Consider the following 17,494-nt stretch of genomic DNA (forward strand, 5'->3'; position numbering starts at 1 on the left):
TGGGACAAATGATAATTTTTTTTTCTCCATTTTTTTGTCTTTAAGTAAATAATATATATATATATATATTGTTAAATTTTGTAAAAACTAAACGAAAGTCATCAACGATACATATATTTACATTTGAGTTTTAAAAGTTTTTATTTATGCGATATAACCATCTTAAAAAATACACCCAGTATGAGAGGAATCAATGAAATATTTAATAGGGCAAAATGTTTCCTTTGAAATCGATCAGTTTTCCGTTACTCTCCTCCCCGGCTTTAGCGATCGCTTGAAGACAATCTTTGATGCTCTCTTCTGCAGTCAAAGGGGCCGCGCTTGTGCCCATGTCTGTCTTCACCCAGCCAGGGTGCAGAGCAGTAACAAGGATGCCATCAGACCTCAACTCTCTCGCAGCGAGAATGGTCGCCATGTTTAATGCAGTTTTAGATAGCCTATAGAAAAGAAAAAAAGAGAAAGAGAGAAACGAGATGAAACTACTTGGACATTGTTAACAGTCAATATTTATGAAAGTTCAATACTTTAAAACTAAGCTTACAATGTAAATATTTTTTTTAGAGAAAAATTTTCTTATGGCTAGAGCGTTTCAAGTTATAAGCTAAAATTTCAAGCCTTCCCGTGACGTTAATTTTTTTCCTCTCTTAGGTCAGTAAAGTGACACTTTCAGACTGAGTTGATCTTTATAGCGCCGTCCACCTTCGAGGTCGTCAAAAAATATTGCATTAGGCATGCCGTTTGAAAAAGAAAAAAAAAGTGTATAATTTAACAGATTCTTCAAAAATTAAGTAAAAACGAACGTTCATGCATAACTCTACCTACTTGTAATGCATAAAACTGTGTTCAGGGGGGATCGTATCCTGAGAACCTTGAGAACTAATAATAGAGGAGATCATAACCACAGCAGCTTTGCTTGTGCTCAGTTCTTTGGTGCCAGAAAGCGATGCAGCTTTCCGTAGAAGAGGTAGGAACTTCTGGGTCAATATGACTGGGCCTAGGAATTATTTTAACAAAATATAGAAATAAACATGAAGCTCAGTACCGTATAAAAAATGTGAATGCAAAGATAATCGTTGGATTAGTTTCATGCTGAAGACAATCCATCTCACTACACACTAAAGATATCGAAAGTAATTCAAGGCAATATTAATGTAGACCAGTGGTTCTCAAACCTTTTGGACCCGGGAACCCCTATATAATATATATATATAGTCAAAATGTGCCCACGGACCCTTAATTAAAAAGGCTACATAAATGCATAATAAAAAAAAATACAAATCTAAAGATACAATCTAGTTAACTCTTTCTCTCCGTAATTATTTTGCCGTGTTTTGAAGGAATCCTTTATTTTGCTCATTACTATTTCACCATGTTAGGTGTCAAATATATGTCCTTCTATCTTGGAACAGGTGTGCACAAACGTCACAAGAAATGTGGCTAAGTTTACACTTCAAACTTTTGAAGCAGTGATTCCCAAACCACAGAATACGGTTCATATCTGGCCACTCGAAACGTCTGCACATTGTATACGATGAAGCTTCAGACGATCAATTCTATGTGGCCAAACAAATTATTTTTTTCTCGGTGCATGTGATTTAAGTGTCGGAAATTGATATGTTTCCACTTCGTCAAAGTCTTATACCGGTACGACACTCGCCCAGAGCTACGCTACCCAGCTCTGATGGAAACGGTCGTTAGAGGAGACGCTTAGGCAATAGGGTAGCAAAACAAGACTCCCGTTGGGATTCTTAAGAACTTTGTTTATTACATTGGTCTAGGATGTTATAGAGAGCCCCAACAACTATCCATACGTAGTTCCTCTAGGAACAGTTTTATTGTAGATAACTGCACAGCCACGGTAGTACATTAAAGAAAAATGATGTGAAGTTACCGGTGTGTTCGGCCTACGACCTCGCATCTAGTCCCAAGAGCCGGAATTTGAACCACTGGAGATAGAAATGTGATATACTGACATCTACCTGGATCCCTCCCAGACTGAACAACTATTCTTACAGGCCATCGGAAGGCAGATTTTGTTGGCCTAGAGTTTCTTGAGTCTATGACTCAACTCTTGACAATTACAACTATATGACACTAACAACACTAGGGAGAGCCGTTGATAAAAATGCTGTGAAGGTAAGGTGGCAAAAAAAAAAACAACTAACTAACACAACAAAAACCTGTTATTACTTCTTTTAAAAACCGTGTGCCGCAGAGTCACTTTATAGCCAAATATCTAACGATTAACACAGTATCGTAAATAAATTGAGCGTTTTATCTAATAGAGGACCAATTTAATAAACAACATTCGCAGCAGCCATGGACAGTGTCAATGTAGACATTAGCGTTCACTTCTACTTAGGCTTATCAATATGTTGTTTTTTTTTTATTGTATTTATTATCAATATGTTGTTTTTTTTAATTGTATTTATTTAAGACTGTTGATTATAAAGGTTGATTATAAATATAAATTCTTCTTTTCCATCTAGCCAGCTTTTCCCTCTATGAAAACGTCATTATTATAATTTTAAAGGGCGACACCATAGACAGACATGGGCGTTCTTGTCAAAGTGTGAAGTTATAATAATTTATGGATTAGGCAAAGAATAGTAAAATGTAGATATACAAAACTTAAAAGTTTACTTTTATTACTATTCAGATAAAGGCTTCAATCTGCATGGAATCTATAATATATAGGACAATACTGAATGGAAAAGATCGTCTCTCGAGACGTAAAATGCCACAGAAATGTCAATACACAGATGTCATATTTCTTTTCTTTGAATCTTCAGCATTATGTTCTGCAGTATTGGATTTGAGATGCGTCTCCCTTAAAAACGTCATTAGATTATAGTGTATGAGAATCAACTTCTTTTGTTACAGATTAAACTTGCTTCCAATGTCAATATTTATTTATTAGTAAAAAAAAAAGATACCATTTAAATAGTTACAATTTAAAATAAATTAAGTACAACGTGATCATACATGGAAATGAGAGTAGGTACATAAAGGTTGCCAAAGCATTTTATCGTTATAAGTTGCACTATACATGATATATTACTACTTTAAGTACAAACGATTTAAAAAACGAAATACATAGCTTAAACAAAGAGAAAATTAAAACAAGGACAAATTATCTAAACTATCAATTTGATAGCAGTTTGATATCTAATGACTTATTTGTAAATTAAATACATCGTTTTGACTCTCTGCTCAGTAGTTTAATTGTGCTTCTTGAATTTGTGCGAATTGTACATGTTATTCATTATGTACCTACATCTGCACAATCCTGTATAGATAATACTCTGGATCGTTGATCTTAAGATATATACAGTGAAAATTATTTCAAATGATATTTAATAATTGTGGTATAGGTATATAAATAAATGTATTAATCATTGAAATTACATTTGGAAAGTATTATAGCATTTACATTTAATAAAACTAAATTTAATATAAATTGCAAAATATTAATACTAACAATATAATAAGATATTTTCAATTTAATTTAAAGTAACAAACTAAAATATAGAATTTCGCTTTTATTAAGAGGTAGATGTAATATCTCTTACCTCCCTTTCTAAGTTTCAATGACAAAGTTGCCTTTCCTCTTTTTTATGATAAATCATGGTAAAATTGTTTATACGAGAAAAATCAAATTAACGTGTACTCAAAATCAGTGAAAAATGAAGTAGCACAACAAAAAATAAGTAATCTCACATGTATACACAACGTAACACTCAAAGATTTTTTTTTAACAGAGCGGCCCTCATTATAAGGTCTGAATCACATTTTTTTCTTTCTAAGAATTGACAAATTATTGACAGAGGCATTCCTTCTTATGTTATTTTGGATAGTGATAATTTATTGGGATATTGTATATAACATACATATTACGTTTTATTGTCGGATATTGGATTTCATCGAAATGAAATGAGTCAAACGAAATCTTTTTATGTTTTCCTATGACAGTGTTTCCAAAACTTTTGACATATGTGTACCCCTTTTATAATTTTTGTAATACTGAGTAACTTCCTCCCCCCCCTCCCCCCCAACCACACTTAAATTTATTAACAGAACATGATAACTGGGTATTTAAAAAAATGCATAGTAAATGAGGTGCAACATCCCGTACCCCTGGGAAACACTGTCCTACGAGATTATTTTAAATGCCTTTGAAAGGGTTAATTTAAAATGATGTCCATTACTTTGAGTCATTTGAGATAATACAACGAGATGAGCTCTTCTTTTTGAACCCTTAGAATGTGAGCTTTCCATTATCACATTTGGGTTTTATGCCTCTTTTTGGTGGGCTTTTTTTTTTCTTTTTTCGGGACTACCTTTCATTTTTTTCTTTCTTCTTTTATAGTTACATTTAGGGCGCCACATCTCCAGCCTCTATACATAAACATTACGTGTCATTCGCATTGGAAAGTCATGATTTGATTATTGGTGTTAGTTAAGAACATTAAGTCTAATGCTTAAAATGATGCTTATTTGTTGGAGTAGTCCCCCTTGACTTTTATGTTTTGTTATGATCTCCATGCAAGATGGCGGCAGCCTGAAATGCAAGTGTTAACTATTAAAGTACCCATCGTTTTAGTTGATCACTCAAAGTGTTTGTTGAGTCTTTGATCATCTAGCAGCCTAGCTATTAACAATTGGTTTAATTAAAGTGTTGTGTGGGTGGAGGTCTCTAGTTCCCAAGTTGATTCCAGGCACAAATATATCTTGCACTACACTACGACTGATGAAACTGATGTTCAGTATTCTAAAGGGTCACACTGACTAGTAAAACATATTTTGCCATGTAACTAATTGCGCGCGTGTGTGTGTGTGTGAGAGAGAGAATAATTCCAAACTTACTGCTGACATTGACGTTAAAATGTTCCTGCAGGATTGTTCTCGTCACGTCTGTTAGAACTCCTTGTATTTGCCTGGATAAAATAGCAGCATTATTGATGAGTAGGTTTAAGCCTTTCTCACCAACATAACCTGATATTACCTGCATTAAATAAATGAAAGTTAATTGTAATTATTATATCAAAAACAAACATTTTTAAAATAGTTGAAATTGAGTTTAAGGTCTTGTTATTTGTGAATTTGTGCCAAAAAACACCAAAACTAAAACTTTATGGCCACATCACACGCCCCTAGGGCTCGCAAAGACCTTCTTTCTGAGAAAAGTAGAAAGAATAAAAAAGAGGCAGACAGAGAAAGCGATGGAAGACTACATCAAATTGCAAGTCCCTGAAAGATATTCTACTTAAATCAAAAGACAGAGATAATGGTGGGAAGATAAGACTAAGAGATAGGTGAAGGTGAATTGCGATTTTATTCACCTCCTCATTTCACAGTTGATAATAATATCTGTTATCCGAAAATAAGACTCTTCTTATCAAAAGACAATACCTCCATTCAATGAACCCATTTTCTTAATCGTCGATTTTAAAAATGATGCGAACATGCAAATACTAAGAGTGTGTCATGCTCTACTGCACATCGAAGCTATTTAGCGTTTTGGGCCAAGTCAAGTTGAACGGTTGTTGGTCAAGAAACTTCTGGACAACCTTTAATTAATTTATTTAGCGTTTTGGGCCAAGTCAAGTTGAACGGTTGTTGGTCAAGAAACATCTGGACAACCTTTAATTGTGTCTGTAACACAAGTGCGGATCAACATGTAAAATATATTTTAAAGAATGTTCCAAAGAAGGGTCGAGAACATAGTAATTATCTAGAAAAGTCTTTTCTGAAGACCATAAAAGGAAAATGAATCAAAGACAATACCTTATTGTAATTATACTATTTATATTAATGACCCTAAATATATTTTCTTAAAATCTTTTTCTATCCTATACTTGATACAAGAATAAATAACTTTTGGGCATTTTTGGAATTTTATACAAAATAGGTAGCGTTTAAATAATGAATAACAAAGTTGCGCCGACGAATATTCAAATTGTACAGTTAAAATGAACTAATGCTACGGAAGACTAATAGAACTGTATTGGAAACATGAAGTGCGGGTATGTATCTGTGACAATGATCCCCAACTTAGTCGACTTAGTACTGGCAATGTTTGTAACTCAACCAGTGTCAATGGCTGGCAGCTGAATAAAACTATTTAAAGTTACCCAAGCTTAAAAATGTCACAAGAAAGACTATCGGCGCTAGCATTGAAATCAAGGAAGAAGTGTTTTGAATTCTTTGATATACTTAAGAGTAATTATTTACTTAATAGTTGTCTTTTTTCTTTTAAGAACTTATATTGAAAATGTGTGTTTTTATTAGAAATGTATACTTTGAAAACCTATTTTTGGAATAACTAAATAAATTATTAACAGTAAGTTGAATACCCATGCACCTTTACATACCATATGTGCACACATTTAGCAGAAACTTAAAGAAAAAAAACAACTGAAACAGTTATATTTTTATTTTAAGAAATAGAAACAAGGGGAGGCATTTTTTTTTCTTATCGCACGCAAGCGGCTACAACCCAAGCAGCGGCCCTGATGGGAGATCAAGGGGGAATTAGACAGGGCCCTTCAAGCGCCGAAGCTTTTATTTTAGCGAGTTACTAATCTGGCGAATCTATATTCAAGTAAAATAAAGCTACTCTTATGGTGTTGTAGGTGCAACTACTGGTGCATAACGTCGTGACCTTTAAGACCTCGTAAGTCCTGATAAGTCATAGTAGCGTTTCAATGGTAAATACATGATTGTACTTATTCATCCACAAACTTTCTTCACACCCCAACAAATATTTGGTATCTGGGTCAATTGGAACTTCAAACCCCCAGTCTTAACAACGGAATGTATTAAGTACAAACCAGTCACTCGCGGATCCGGATGGGGGGGGGGGGGGCGGTAGGGGCGTTCGCTCGCCCCCCCCCCCCTCGGCCGACCCCTCCGAAGGAGGAGGTCGGACGAATTTTATTAAAGGAATCACACAATTTGTATACGAATTTATTAGTTATGCTAATAATATATACTAATTATGTATATTTCAACTATTTTTAGATTATTTCGCCCCTCTAGTATGTTGGCCGATTTGGTGGGGTGGAGAGGTGGCGATGGCATCAATCACCCCCCCCAACCATTAACTTGGGGGGCGTTCCAATCATAGCTTGTTAGCAGAATCAAATATCTATATATTTAAAACTTGTAATTGATATTTTAACCGATCTTTATATTATGTTGTTCTCCTGTTGGCCGATTGGGTGGGATGGGGGAAGCGAATACATCTAATGCCCTTACCACCTAAGCCCTTTAAGTGTGTGTGTGGGGGGGGGGAAGCGGTCCTACTTTTATTTAGAAATCATGGTTTGGGAACAAAATTAGTTGAATTACTATATAATTTATATATTATGTCGTTACATTTCTGGTATCTTAGTCTATTCGGTGAGGTGGGGTGGGGGCTATTGTTTCTACTGCCCTCCTAAAAGAAATTATAAAAAGGAGCGAGGGTTAACGTTTTCACTCTACCCTCCTTTCCCCCTTTCCAGGGAAGACATGACGTTTTAGAACATAATAATAATAATAATAATAATTACATGGGGACAACATCGACAAGGCTGCTTCCTTAACATGGCTCAAAGCAGGTCATCTCTACCCTGAAACAGAAGGCTTTGTTACAGCAATACAGGACAGAGTAATCAGGACAAAAAATTACGAGAAGCATATCCTGAAACTCAATGTTGTCGACAAATGCCGAAAATGTGGAAATGTGGGCGAGTCGATTGAACACATTATGGCAGGATGTCCAGCCCTATCAGAATCAGCCTACCTAGGTCGCCATAACCAAGTTGCAAAGTTAATACACCAACACCTGGCTTTGACGTACAAATTGATCGATAAGGACACTCCCCCTTATTATAAATACTCTCCGCAAGAGGTTCTCGAGTCTACTGAATATCTGCTGTACTGGGATAGGCCTATTCTGACCGACAAAACGGTAGATTTCAATCGCCCGGATCTGCTGTTCATCGATAAAAAAGAAAAAACCGCTATCATTATCGATATCGCCGTACCACTGTCTCATAATTTAAGAAAAACTGAGATAGAAAAACAAAGAAAATATGGGAACCTAGGCTTGGAGATTAAGCGTCTATGGAAATTGTCCAAAATAACAATATACCCCATTGTTATATCAACCGAGGGGATAACAACAACTGACCTCACAGACACCTTCAAGGCCCTTAACATTCCTAGGAACATCTTCGTTGCCTGTCAGAGGGCGGTACTGCTGCAGACCTGCCACATCACCAGAAAATTCCTCAGTGGAAACTGTTAAAGGGACTACGATGAATTTTGTTTCTCTTTAGCGAAACTCGACCCTGGCAGCGCCAGAGAATGACTACTCGTTCATTTCTAACATAATAATAATAATCTTTATTGTCCGTATGGAAATTTGTCTTACAATTTGTGCATTACACCAAACAAAAAACATTATAACTATAAGAAACCAAAGTGTACATTCACACCAGACTCACTCATAATTTACATGTGACAAAGTTTATACCAGATTGTTCTTATTTAATGATTTGATTGCCAGGGGAACAAAAGAGTGTTTGTGTCTGTTTGTCTGTGCTATCGGTGTCTTGTATCTCTTTTGTGATGGTAAAATCACAAAATCCTTACACAAAGGGTGATTCTTTATTTCGAGGATCTTGTTAGCTTTTTTATAGATGTTTGTCTCAAACAACTGACCAAATGGGTTTTGTTTTTTGCCAATGATTTTTTTACCAGCAGCGTTTAGGATTCTATAAAGTTTATTTCTATTTTTAATGCTCAGATTGCCATACCAGGCAGTGATATTGAAACTTAAAATATTGCAGATGTGAGCGTGATAAAACATAGCCAAGGCCTTTTCGCTAACATTAAACGAGGACAGTTTTCTTAGTAATCGTAATCTTTGCTGCCATTTTTTGCTGATATAATCAGTATTAGCAGTAAAATTTAGTTTATTGTCTATAATAGTCTAATATGGCGAAAGAGTTTATGTAATTGCACACAAATTTATCATAGTTATTTTATCTTAAGAAATACTTTGTTTAGAAAATTTAGAATTCATAAGAATTTTGTTATTACAAGAGTAACAATTGAGATGAGTTCTGAACACAAATATCATTTTCCTAGTCACCTTTTTCCAACTTTTAATCATACTGATATTTTACTATTGTATAAATAGGTTCCCGGTCATTGCATCCCCCGGTCACTTCATCCCCGGTCACTTCATCCCCCGGTCATTTCATCCCACGGTCATTTCATTCCTTGTTATTTTCGTCATCTGATCATTTTATCTAACAAATAGTAAATGTAAAAATCATGAAATGAGCAATATTTAATATATTCATTTTTTATTTAAATGTCAAAATTAGATAAGAATAAATTTAAAATTAAATGCCATTATAAATTACAAAAATATAACATGTATAAATATAGAGGTAATGTAAAAAAGTGTTATGCTGATATGGGTGAAGTCAGCCTTTATTAGAAAAAAATAATAAAGTCTAAAAATGACGAGCCCAATTCCAAGAAAGAGCGATTGAAAAATAAAATAAAGTGAAACATGGTCGTACTTTCACCACACCTTGGCCTTTGATGATAAGTTATCAGCGGCACGGTCATAATTTTTCTAATCGCTCTTCTATTTCTCAAATGATTTTCACTACTTCCACCAAACCTTGGCTTTTGATCATTACGTCATGCGCAGGATAATATTATAATATTACATTCCCCACATCCAATAGCTAAGTACACACCCAGATTTACAATATACTATAAGATTTCTCATCAAGAATGCAAAGTGAAAGAGGAAACACTATAAACGCATTAGTAACAAGTCAAAAATATTAAAAAGCTTTCTACATAATCATATTTATATATTAGATGAAATGAGGGCTTAAACAATGAAAAAAAGAAAAGTATTTAATTGCGGATGATATGACCGGGGGATGAAATGACCGGGGGATGAAATGACCAGGGGATGAAGTGACTGGGGATGAAGTGACCAGGGGATGAAATGACCGGTCACCGTATGAATAAATTTAGGTTCATAACTTACAATTTATACTTGAATCCTAAAAATGCAAAAAAAATAAATAAATTAGAATCTAATTGGTCCACTTAATTTCTCCTCCCACTTTTACTTTTTTGTTTAGAGCTTTGAATTATACTTCTGTAACAAAACAAAATTACAAACATGCCTACTGAACGAAATGTATCCCTTACAAATGTGCTTTCTTTTTAATATTATTTTCGAGTACTTTTTTTTTCAGTGTCGATCATCAAAGCCTTAATCTGAAGATGTGGTGTATAATACCTTTTTAAGGAAAAAATCGGTTGTATTTGCAATGTAGTAAGGGCCTGTAAATTCATATTAGAAAATTTTTCAAGTAAAACATTTTTCAAGAGGTCTTTTTTTTTAAATAGGAGGAATATTGAGCTGTAGATTTCAGGAGAATGCGTTTCTGCAGTGAAGAATGCAAGAAAACGCTTTTAGTCGGGGCTCCGCTTACAGCGCTCCAATAGACCCCCTAGCTGAAAAGAAAAAGGCATCAACATAGCTGTTTGTGTGTGTGTGTTTCGTTTTTTCACCGAAGGTTAAGAAACACTGCTTTGTTATACATATATATATATATTATATACTGTGCGCTCATTTATGCTTAGGGTTAGAGGGTCAGGGCTTACCGGGTGTTACGGTTATGGGTTAGAAAAAAATCATCCCCCCCCCCCCACTCCAAAGTTCTGAATCCGCTAATGATATAACTATATTATAAACTATAAATTGTGTTTTTTCATGCATATTAAAAAAACTAAGCTTGTTTTCCATAGTTTAACGTTTGTCTCAGCAGCCCTTTGCAGACGCAGCTCAAGAGTAATTTGTTCTAGGAATTGTAAATTTCTTTTTTTTTTTACAATACAAAATTTTTAAAAATACTTAAAAACATGAAAAAGTTGCATGTCGTCAAATTGAAGTATAGTGCGTGACCATTTTTGTCATCTGCTTAAATAGATCTTCAACCTCGTTCTGGAAATGAGGCTTACAGATGACATATTATTAATGATTTGGCATAATTCCTAATATTTCCTTGAAAATGAAACTCTTTTACCTTCACAGCTTTCTCGATGTCCTCATCTTTCTCCACGTCCAACTTGACCACTCTCACAGCTCTGTTGGACTTGGCGAGGCTCTGTAAGTCTTCAGCTTTCTCAGGATCTCGACATGCAGCTATCAAAACCTCTGGAGGCTTGGGCAGCGCTAACAGTTGCCTGACGAACTCGAGACCAAGACCTCGAGACGCCCCTGTCACCAAAACCGTTTTGGCCGAAAGAGACATTTGAAAATTTAAAGTGATCGAAACGCGCTGTTCACTTTTATGAAAGTTTTAAAGTCGAATGACTAAGCGAATTTTGTGTACCAAGTTACTGCCAACAATGTAAAACATTCAACAGTGACTGGGTGAGAAAACAGAAATCTTCATTACTTTGATAAGCCTCTCTCTCTCTCTCTCTTACATCCACAGTTAAACCCCCTACCCCCCCCCCCCCCCATTTTCACTAAACACACATGAGTTACAATTCACTCACACACAGTTACAATCATTATCAACATATAAACACATATAAATATAGAAGTGATTTTGTGATATAAAGTGCAAAAACTCAGTCATATACGCACACATTAATGCTGTCTCGATAATCTAAAAGCACACACACACACACACAAACACCTGATAATGCAATACTTTACCAAACAAATCTTAAACACCGTCATAGCATACGCACACACACACAAGCAATCTGTTCTTAATCGTCAATGTAGATGTCTTAATTATTTTTTTTCACAGGCTAAGGTATCTATGAGGCACTCCATCGCAGTTCTGCGCGTCAAGATGTGTAGATTATACGGTAGCTAAACTGATGGCATATCATTATTTAACTAACTTTTTTTAAAAGTCATTTTTTTTTAAGATGTGCTAACAAATCAGCGAATTCGATACATGTTTGATATTGTACGGAGATAATCGTACACAAATTACAGTTCTCAGATGCTGATTCAGAATAAGAGGAACCAATATGTCTAGAATCCATGAGCACCAGCTCGTAAGAGACTTTGAAAGTCTGAAGCAGGACGTCTTGGCGCAGCCGTTTTGGCGCGAAACATTATTCATTATTAGTCGACCCACGGCGTAGCATACGCGTGATTTTGCAGGGCCGGCCTTAGGCCACTGCAACATATGCGACCGCAATGGGTCCCACACTTTCATAGCACCCGCGCTAAATGTAAATTATTAAATTAAACCATTTTATAACTTATAACAGATTTCCCGCGGCCTCCTGGTTTACAAGGAGCTCCTAGAAATCTCATGAAATTGCGAAATATACGAAACAGTTCTGGAAATCTCCGGAAATTATTAAAATCTTTTGAAAACTCAATATGGAAAACGCCAATCCTAAGCCCAAAAAAAGGCATTATACAATAATGTGAAATTTGGTGAAAGAAGCTTCTCGCGCTTCAAACTAATGAAGAATTACTTGAGGTCAACAATTGTCGTAGATAGATTAAAATATTTCTTAATTTTTGCTATTGAGCGTGATTGATGCAGGAAATAGAATTTTTATTATATATTGTGTGACTTCGCTACACGCAAGGCTCGTAAGAGGCGGCCCCCGTCAGATCCATATCGGATTCGCCTATTTGCAATGAATATTCAAGGCGTGATTTCGCTTCGATTGTTAAAAGTAATAATGTTTTAAAAACTTATTTGGCGTTGTAAAAAAGTTTTTTTTTTTTTCAGTAAAATATTTTACATGTTTTGGATGTTCCTTCAAAGTTAAAGATAATCTACTTTGTTGTCCAAACCTCCCGCTAGACGACGGTGCATGGCAGCAAACAGCGATGAGCCCGGGACAGTCGAGATAATCAGTCTAGATTCTAGATGCTAACCGCACGACCAGGCATTGCTGTTAACGTAATAACAAACTAATTGCCTATTATTGATAAAGAGATATAGATCTAGTACAAATTTCGGCATGACAACTATGTACAATATGTCAGACGAGCGATTTTTTATAATCTTTTGGCATTGTTTGTAATTGAAAAAAATATATAGAAAAACAGGTATCGAGCTTGTACTTAGCAACGTCTGCTCGATGTCCCAGCACAGTTACCAACAGAGCTATTGGCATTTTGCATTTTCATTTAAACGGAACTAGAAAAAGGATGTCGATTAACCTAATCTAAACTTCTAATTTAGCACTCTTCAGATCTATATCTACTAGATCTAAAATCTAAATTTGGAATAATTTGGATGTAATTTAGATAAGATTTACGTTAAAAAAAAGCTTAGATAGTCTATCAATAGACTGAAAGCAACATTAAATTTAAAAATAGTAGATTAGTTTAAATATTTTACAACATTGCAATAAATTTTAAAGTAAAGGTCTTGACATTTGGCTTGAAAATCAAAATCTAAACTTTAAGTCAAGATTTAAATCTAGAAATTGAAATTCTAGATCTTGGTCTAGTCTATATAATTCTAACTAGACCTAGAAATTCTAGATCTAGAATCTGTTAATATACTCATAAATACAAGTAGAAATAGATAAACAACAAGGCCGGTTTACAAAACACCCTAACCCTAACCCTAACCCCACACTTCCTAATCCGCTAAGGGAACTAACTCTCACGCAACATTACATCATACATCAACAGAATCTACAATGATTTTAATTAGAATATAAATCTAGTGTAATGTATGAATCAAATTTAAATCAAAACAAAAATGTACAAGTTATGTTACTGGTAGCTGTAATCTAAGTACATCTTTACAGGGTCTCTGCTAAGACGTTCATCTTCCCTGGTATTGTTTTTACAGTAAACTGGTAGTTTGTTAACATTAAACTCCATCGTGTTAATCTGCTGTTATCCAGTTTTCTAGTGTTTAGAAATAGGAGAGGAAAATGGTCTGTAAGTAGGTTGAATGGTTTGCCTAACAGATACTTGGTAAAGCGATTTATGGACCAAACTATATCGAACCTGTGTCTCGAATCACTTCCATTTTCTGGTTTCCAACTAAACCTGGATAGTATTCTAGACCTTTAGACTTTGTAAATATAGTCATTGTTGTGTGGTCAGATCTAGGTTTTCTGTTGTAGAATTTGTTTTGATTACCATAGTTTTGATTTCTTGTAGATTGTGGCTGGTATCTGGATGCTTGTTTTCCTTTGATCTGTCACTTGAGTTGTTTTGTTTCTTTCTACATTCGTTTGCGTAGTGACCCTTAAGATGACAGTAACTGCATTCTATGTCTCTGGCTTTACATTGTGAAGCGTAATGTCCTTTGAAATTACAGTTTGTACATATTGGCATTTTTTCTGGTCTCGAGAATCGTGGTGTTCTGGTTTCTTTGGTATAACAGATGAAATTTTCTTCTGCAGACTGTTTAATAAATTTGTTTGGATATGCTGCCCTGTATTGTCGTACTATTTGAGTCAAAGTTTGAATGTCTTTTGGTTGTCTTTCAATGATAAAGGATTGAATATCTTCTGAGTGTGCATGTGTGATGGCATCTATGATGACATGCTCTCTCAGATTTTCGTATGAATTTTCTATTTTTGACAAGGAGATCCACCTATCAAACCACATGGTCATGTTTGATACAAATATTAATGGATCATCTTCTTGTCGAGGCCTTTCTGTATAGAAATTTTTTCTGTATGCATCTTGTGTAGCACCATACTGTCTCAGGAGTGCTTCTTTGACATTGCTATAGTTGTCTAGTTCGTGCCCTGGAAGTTGAATGCAAATGTCTATGGCTTTACCTGTAAGAAGGCTCATGAGAGTTCTAGAGAATTGTTCTTCAGGTAGACCTGATGCTTTGGCTAGTTCTTCGAAACGCATCAGATAAGAATCAATATTGTCTTTAGATTCTTGGAAATTGGCCATTTTTGACATTTGTTTATATTTGTCAAAACTTGCAGACTTTTGTTGGGCATTCGCTGCTTCTTTTTGTGCCTCAGCTAATTGTATGTCTTTTTCTTTGATAAGGCGTTCTTTTTCTTTCATTAGGCGTTCATGTTCCATCTCTTATTTTCGTTGTGCTAATAGTTTCTTTTCATGTTCTTCAAGCTCTTGCTTTGCCCATTGTAGTCTTTCTGGTTTAGGCATAGCTAATTCATTGGCCATCTCAAGAAAATCTTGTAGTGTTAACATTTTGGCTGCCATGGTAATTCAGTAGCAAATAGTCTTGTACTTGTGAAATTGATAGTTGAATATAAATGATTGTCGCTACTCAAAAGAAGACTTGAATATACTTCAATTAAAATGTTCTAGGGTTATTTTTATACACAATAGTTCAATGTTTCACCTTATAAATCGTCATTATAAGATGATTATTGTGATCACTTGTAAGTGATAGTAAATAGTAGTTGCCGCTTGATTAGGCAATTTGAGAACAATTACTTGTCGCTAGTAAGTACATATACAAGGCTATCTAAGTTGACAGATCAAGCCTGTAAAATAACGTAAGGTTGTACTGACCTTGTCATAAAGACATAAAGACATGTAATAGACATGTAATAGAACGTGAAGTTTTCTTCGTAGTGATAGGCTGAGTAGTGACGTAGAACTATCGTCTGTAGTTCTAGTTTGATGCAACACAACTGTCAAAGAGTTGTTTCGATGGTTGCAGGTTGGTTATCGTGACAAACGTCAAAGGTTGCCAGATGAAAGTATTGATCCTGTAGTATCACGTTGATGAATAAATTCGTTGTACATACAGCCGTCGGAGGTGTCAATTTATGTCACGTGTTTATTATGTTTATTTGACTTGAAGATCTTGATGCTATAAACTTGTGACATATGTGGGTTCGGAGGTGCCTTGATTATAGTTCAAACACTTTAATAATCAATGAAGTAACAAAGTGCTGATATGTTTTCTTGAGTTTTAATTATTTAAAACTTGAACTTGAAACAATAAATGTATGTACAAAGATATATAAAACAGATACAGGATTCAGTGAAAATGTACAATAAAATGAGTGAATATTTACTTTAAAACTTAGCGACTTCTAAGCCTAACTTTCTAGCTCTCTCTCTCTCTGCGCCTCAAGCTAACACTCCTCCTTTTATATCTTTCTTTAGAATAAAGAACCGTGACATCTCAATACCCATCCTTGACTCCTTGACCCGTTTACATTTAATTTTCCTTTTAATTGTTTTTGTAATTTAACCTACGTTAATTATGTTTTGTAGCCTAGAACTAAGTTTTAATCGGAGTCTTTCTGTCATTAAAGCGTGAGTGCGCTGACCTTATTTGAGATAGGTACAATGTCCTCATGTTGTGAACAATGAGGTGTCACTAGGAACTGTTTTTGTAATTTAACCTATGTTAATTTTGTTTCCTTGCTGTAGTCTTGAACTAAGTTTTAATTGGCGTCTTCTTGGCATTTAAGCGTGGGTACGCTGACCTGATTTGAGATAGGTACAATGTCCTCATTTTGTGAACAATGAGGTGTCACTAGGGACAAGTACCACGTCTTGCCGCTACTTAATTTTCACTTATTATCCGTATCCCTACGTTAACTTGGCCCCGCGAAATCAGTTTTGTATAGAGCCCCACATTGGTTAAGTCCGGCCCTGCTATTTAGTGACTGGTGATTAGAGTAGATTAGCCTACTTGTTTCCCCCCCCCCCCCCCCTTTAGTAACTCTAGTCCGACTTGCAGAAATAAAAGAGTCATCTTTCCTTTACTTCTAGGTGTCCTAACTGTTGAGCCACGAAGAGAATTATATATATATAGATACCTGACTTTAGTTTGGGAAAAGTAAAGGCGGTTGGTCGTTGAGCGTGCCACATGTCTCGCGCATCAACCGAGGGTCACAGGAACATCTGCCCCATAGACCGCAGGGTTTGATATGGGAAATTAACTTTTTTTTTTTTTTACTTTAATTATGATTCATTTAACATTACATTTATATTATACATTTAAAGTATGCCTATAGTATGACAACTATTGAATGACACATTTTACAAATGTTTCCAGAATTCTAAATACGTTGATATGTTTGTAGGTACCTCTGTATTTTTAAGTCCCATTTGTGGTTAGGCTCATTGTCTAGTGAAACAATTATTAAATTCTAACGTTTTGAGCCTAGTTTACATTAGGCTGGTCTTGAATTAGTAATAAATTTAGGATTGCTATTTTATATATGTTATAGTTGGGGTTAGATTTTCATTATCATAAAAGTTGTGTTATTATATATCCTTCTAGCCGGACATTACCCGCAGCCTGCGGGCCTAAGTTTGTGTTTACTAATCAAGTAGATTGGATTTAGATGTATGTTAAACTTAGCTAATGATCCTTTCATGTTTCTCTCTTTCGCCACGAAAATAAAAGAAGTTTTGCGAAAATGGGTTTACTCGTGAAGCCGATACATTCATATCTATTAAAAAAAGAAAAGAGAGCGAGATGAATGAGATTAT

The 17,494-nt window shown here is 35.1% G+C and overlaps 1 protein-coding gene and 1 long non-coding RNA gene across 2 annotated transcripts in view; one reads left to right on the plus strand and one right to left on the minus strand.

The window, feature by feature from the left end:
- The window catches only part of LOC129922361 (uncharacterized), a 28,245-nt gene that overhangs the window by 5,167 nt on the left and 5,584 nt on the right, over positions 1-17,494 (plus strand). The gene's annotated exons all lie outside the window — the stretch shown is intronic.
- Positions 117-11,492, minus strand: LOC106076232 (C-factor-like). Its single transcript, XM_056008190.1, has 4 exons — positions 11,118-11,492; positions 4,867-5,005; positions 823-994; positions 117-437 (listed from the first exon to the last, which is right to left on the minus strand). Exons 1-4 carry the CDS (start codon positions 11,343-11,345, stop codon positions 203-205), a joined length of 774 nt encoding a protein of 257 aa, XP_055864165.1. The 5' UTR covers positions 11,346-11,492; the 3' UTR covers positions 117-202.

This window comes from Biomphalaria glabrata, chromosome 13 (assembly GCF_947242115.1).
Source record: "Biomphalaria glabrata chromosome 13, xgBioGlab47.1, whole genome shotgun sequence".
Taxonomy (NCBI): Eukaryota; Metazoa; Mollusca; class Gastropoda; family Planorbidae; genus Biomphalaria; species Biomphalaria glabrata.

Excerpts from the sequence above, each read along its gene's own strand:
- LOC106076232 (XM_056008190.1), bottom strand. The coding sequence starts at position 11,345 with ATGTCTCTTTCGGCCAAAACGGTTTTGGTGACAGGGGCGTCTCGAGGT. Across the intron at positions 995-4,866 it reads TTTTAACGTCAATGTCAGCA|GCCCAGTCATATTGACCCAG; the intron begins GTAAGTTTGGAA and ends AATAATTCCTAG. Across the intron at positions 438-822 it reads CACAGTTTTATGCATTACAA|GCTATCTAAAACTGCATTAA; the intron begins GTAGGTAGAGTT and ends TCTTTTCTATAG.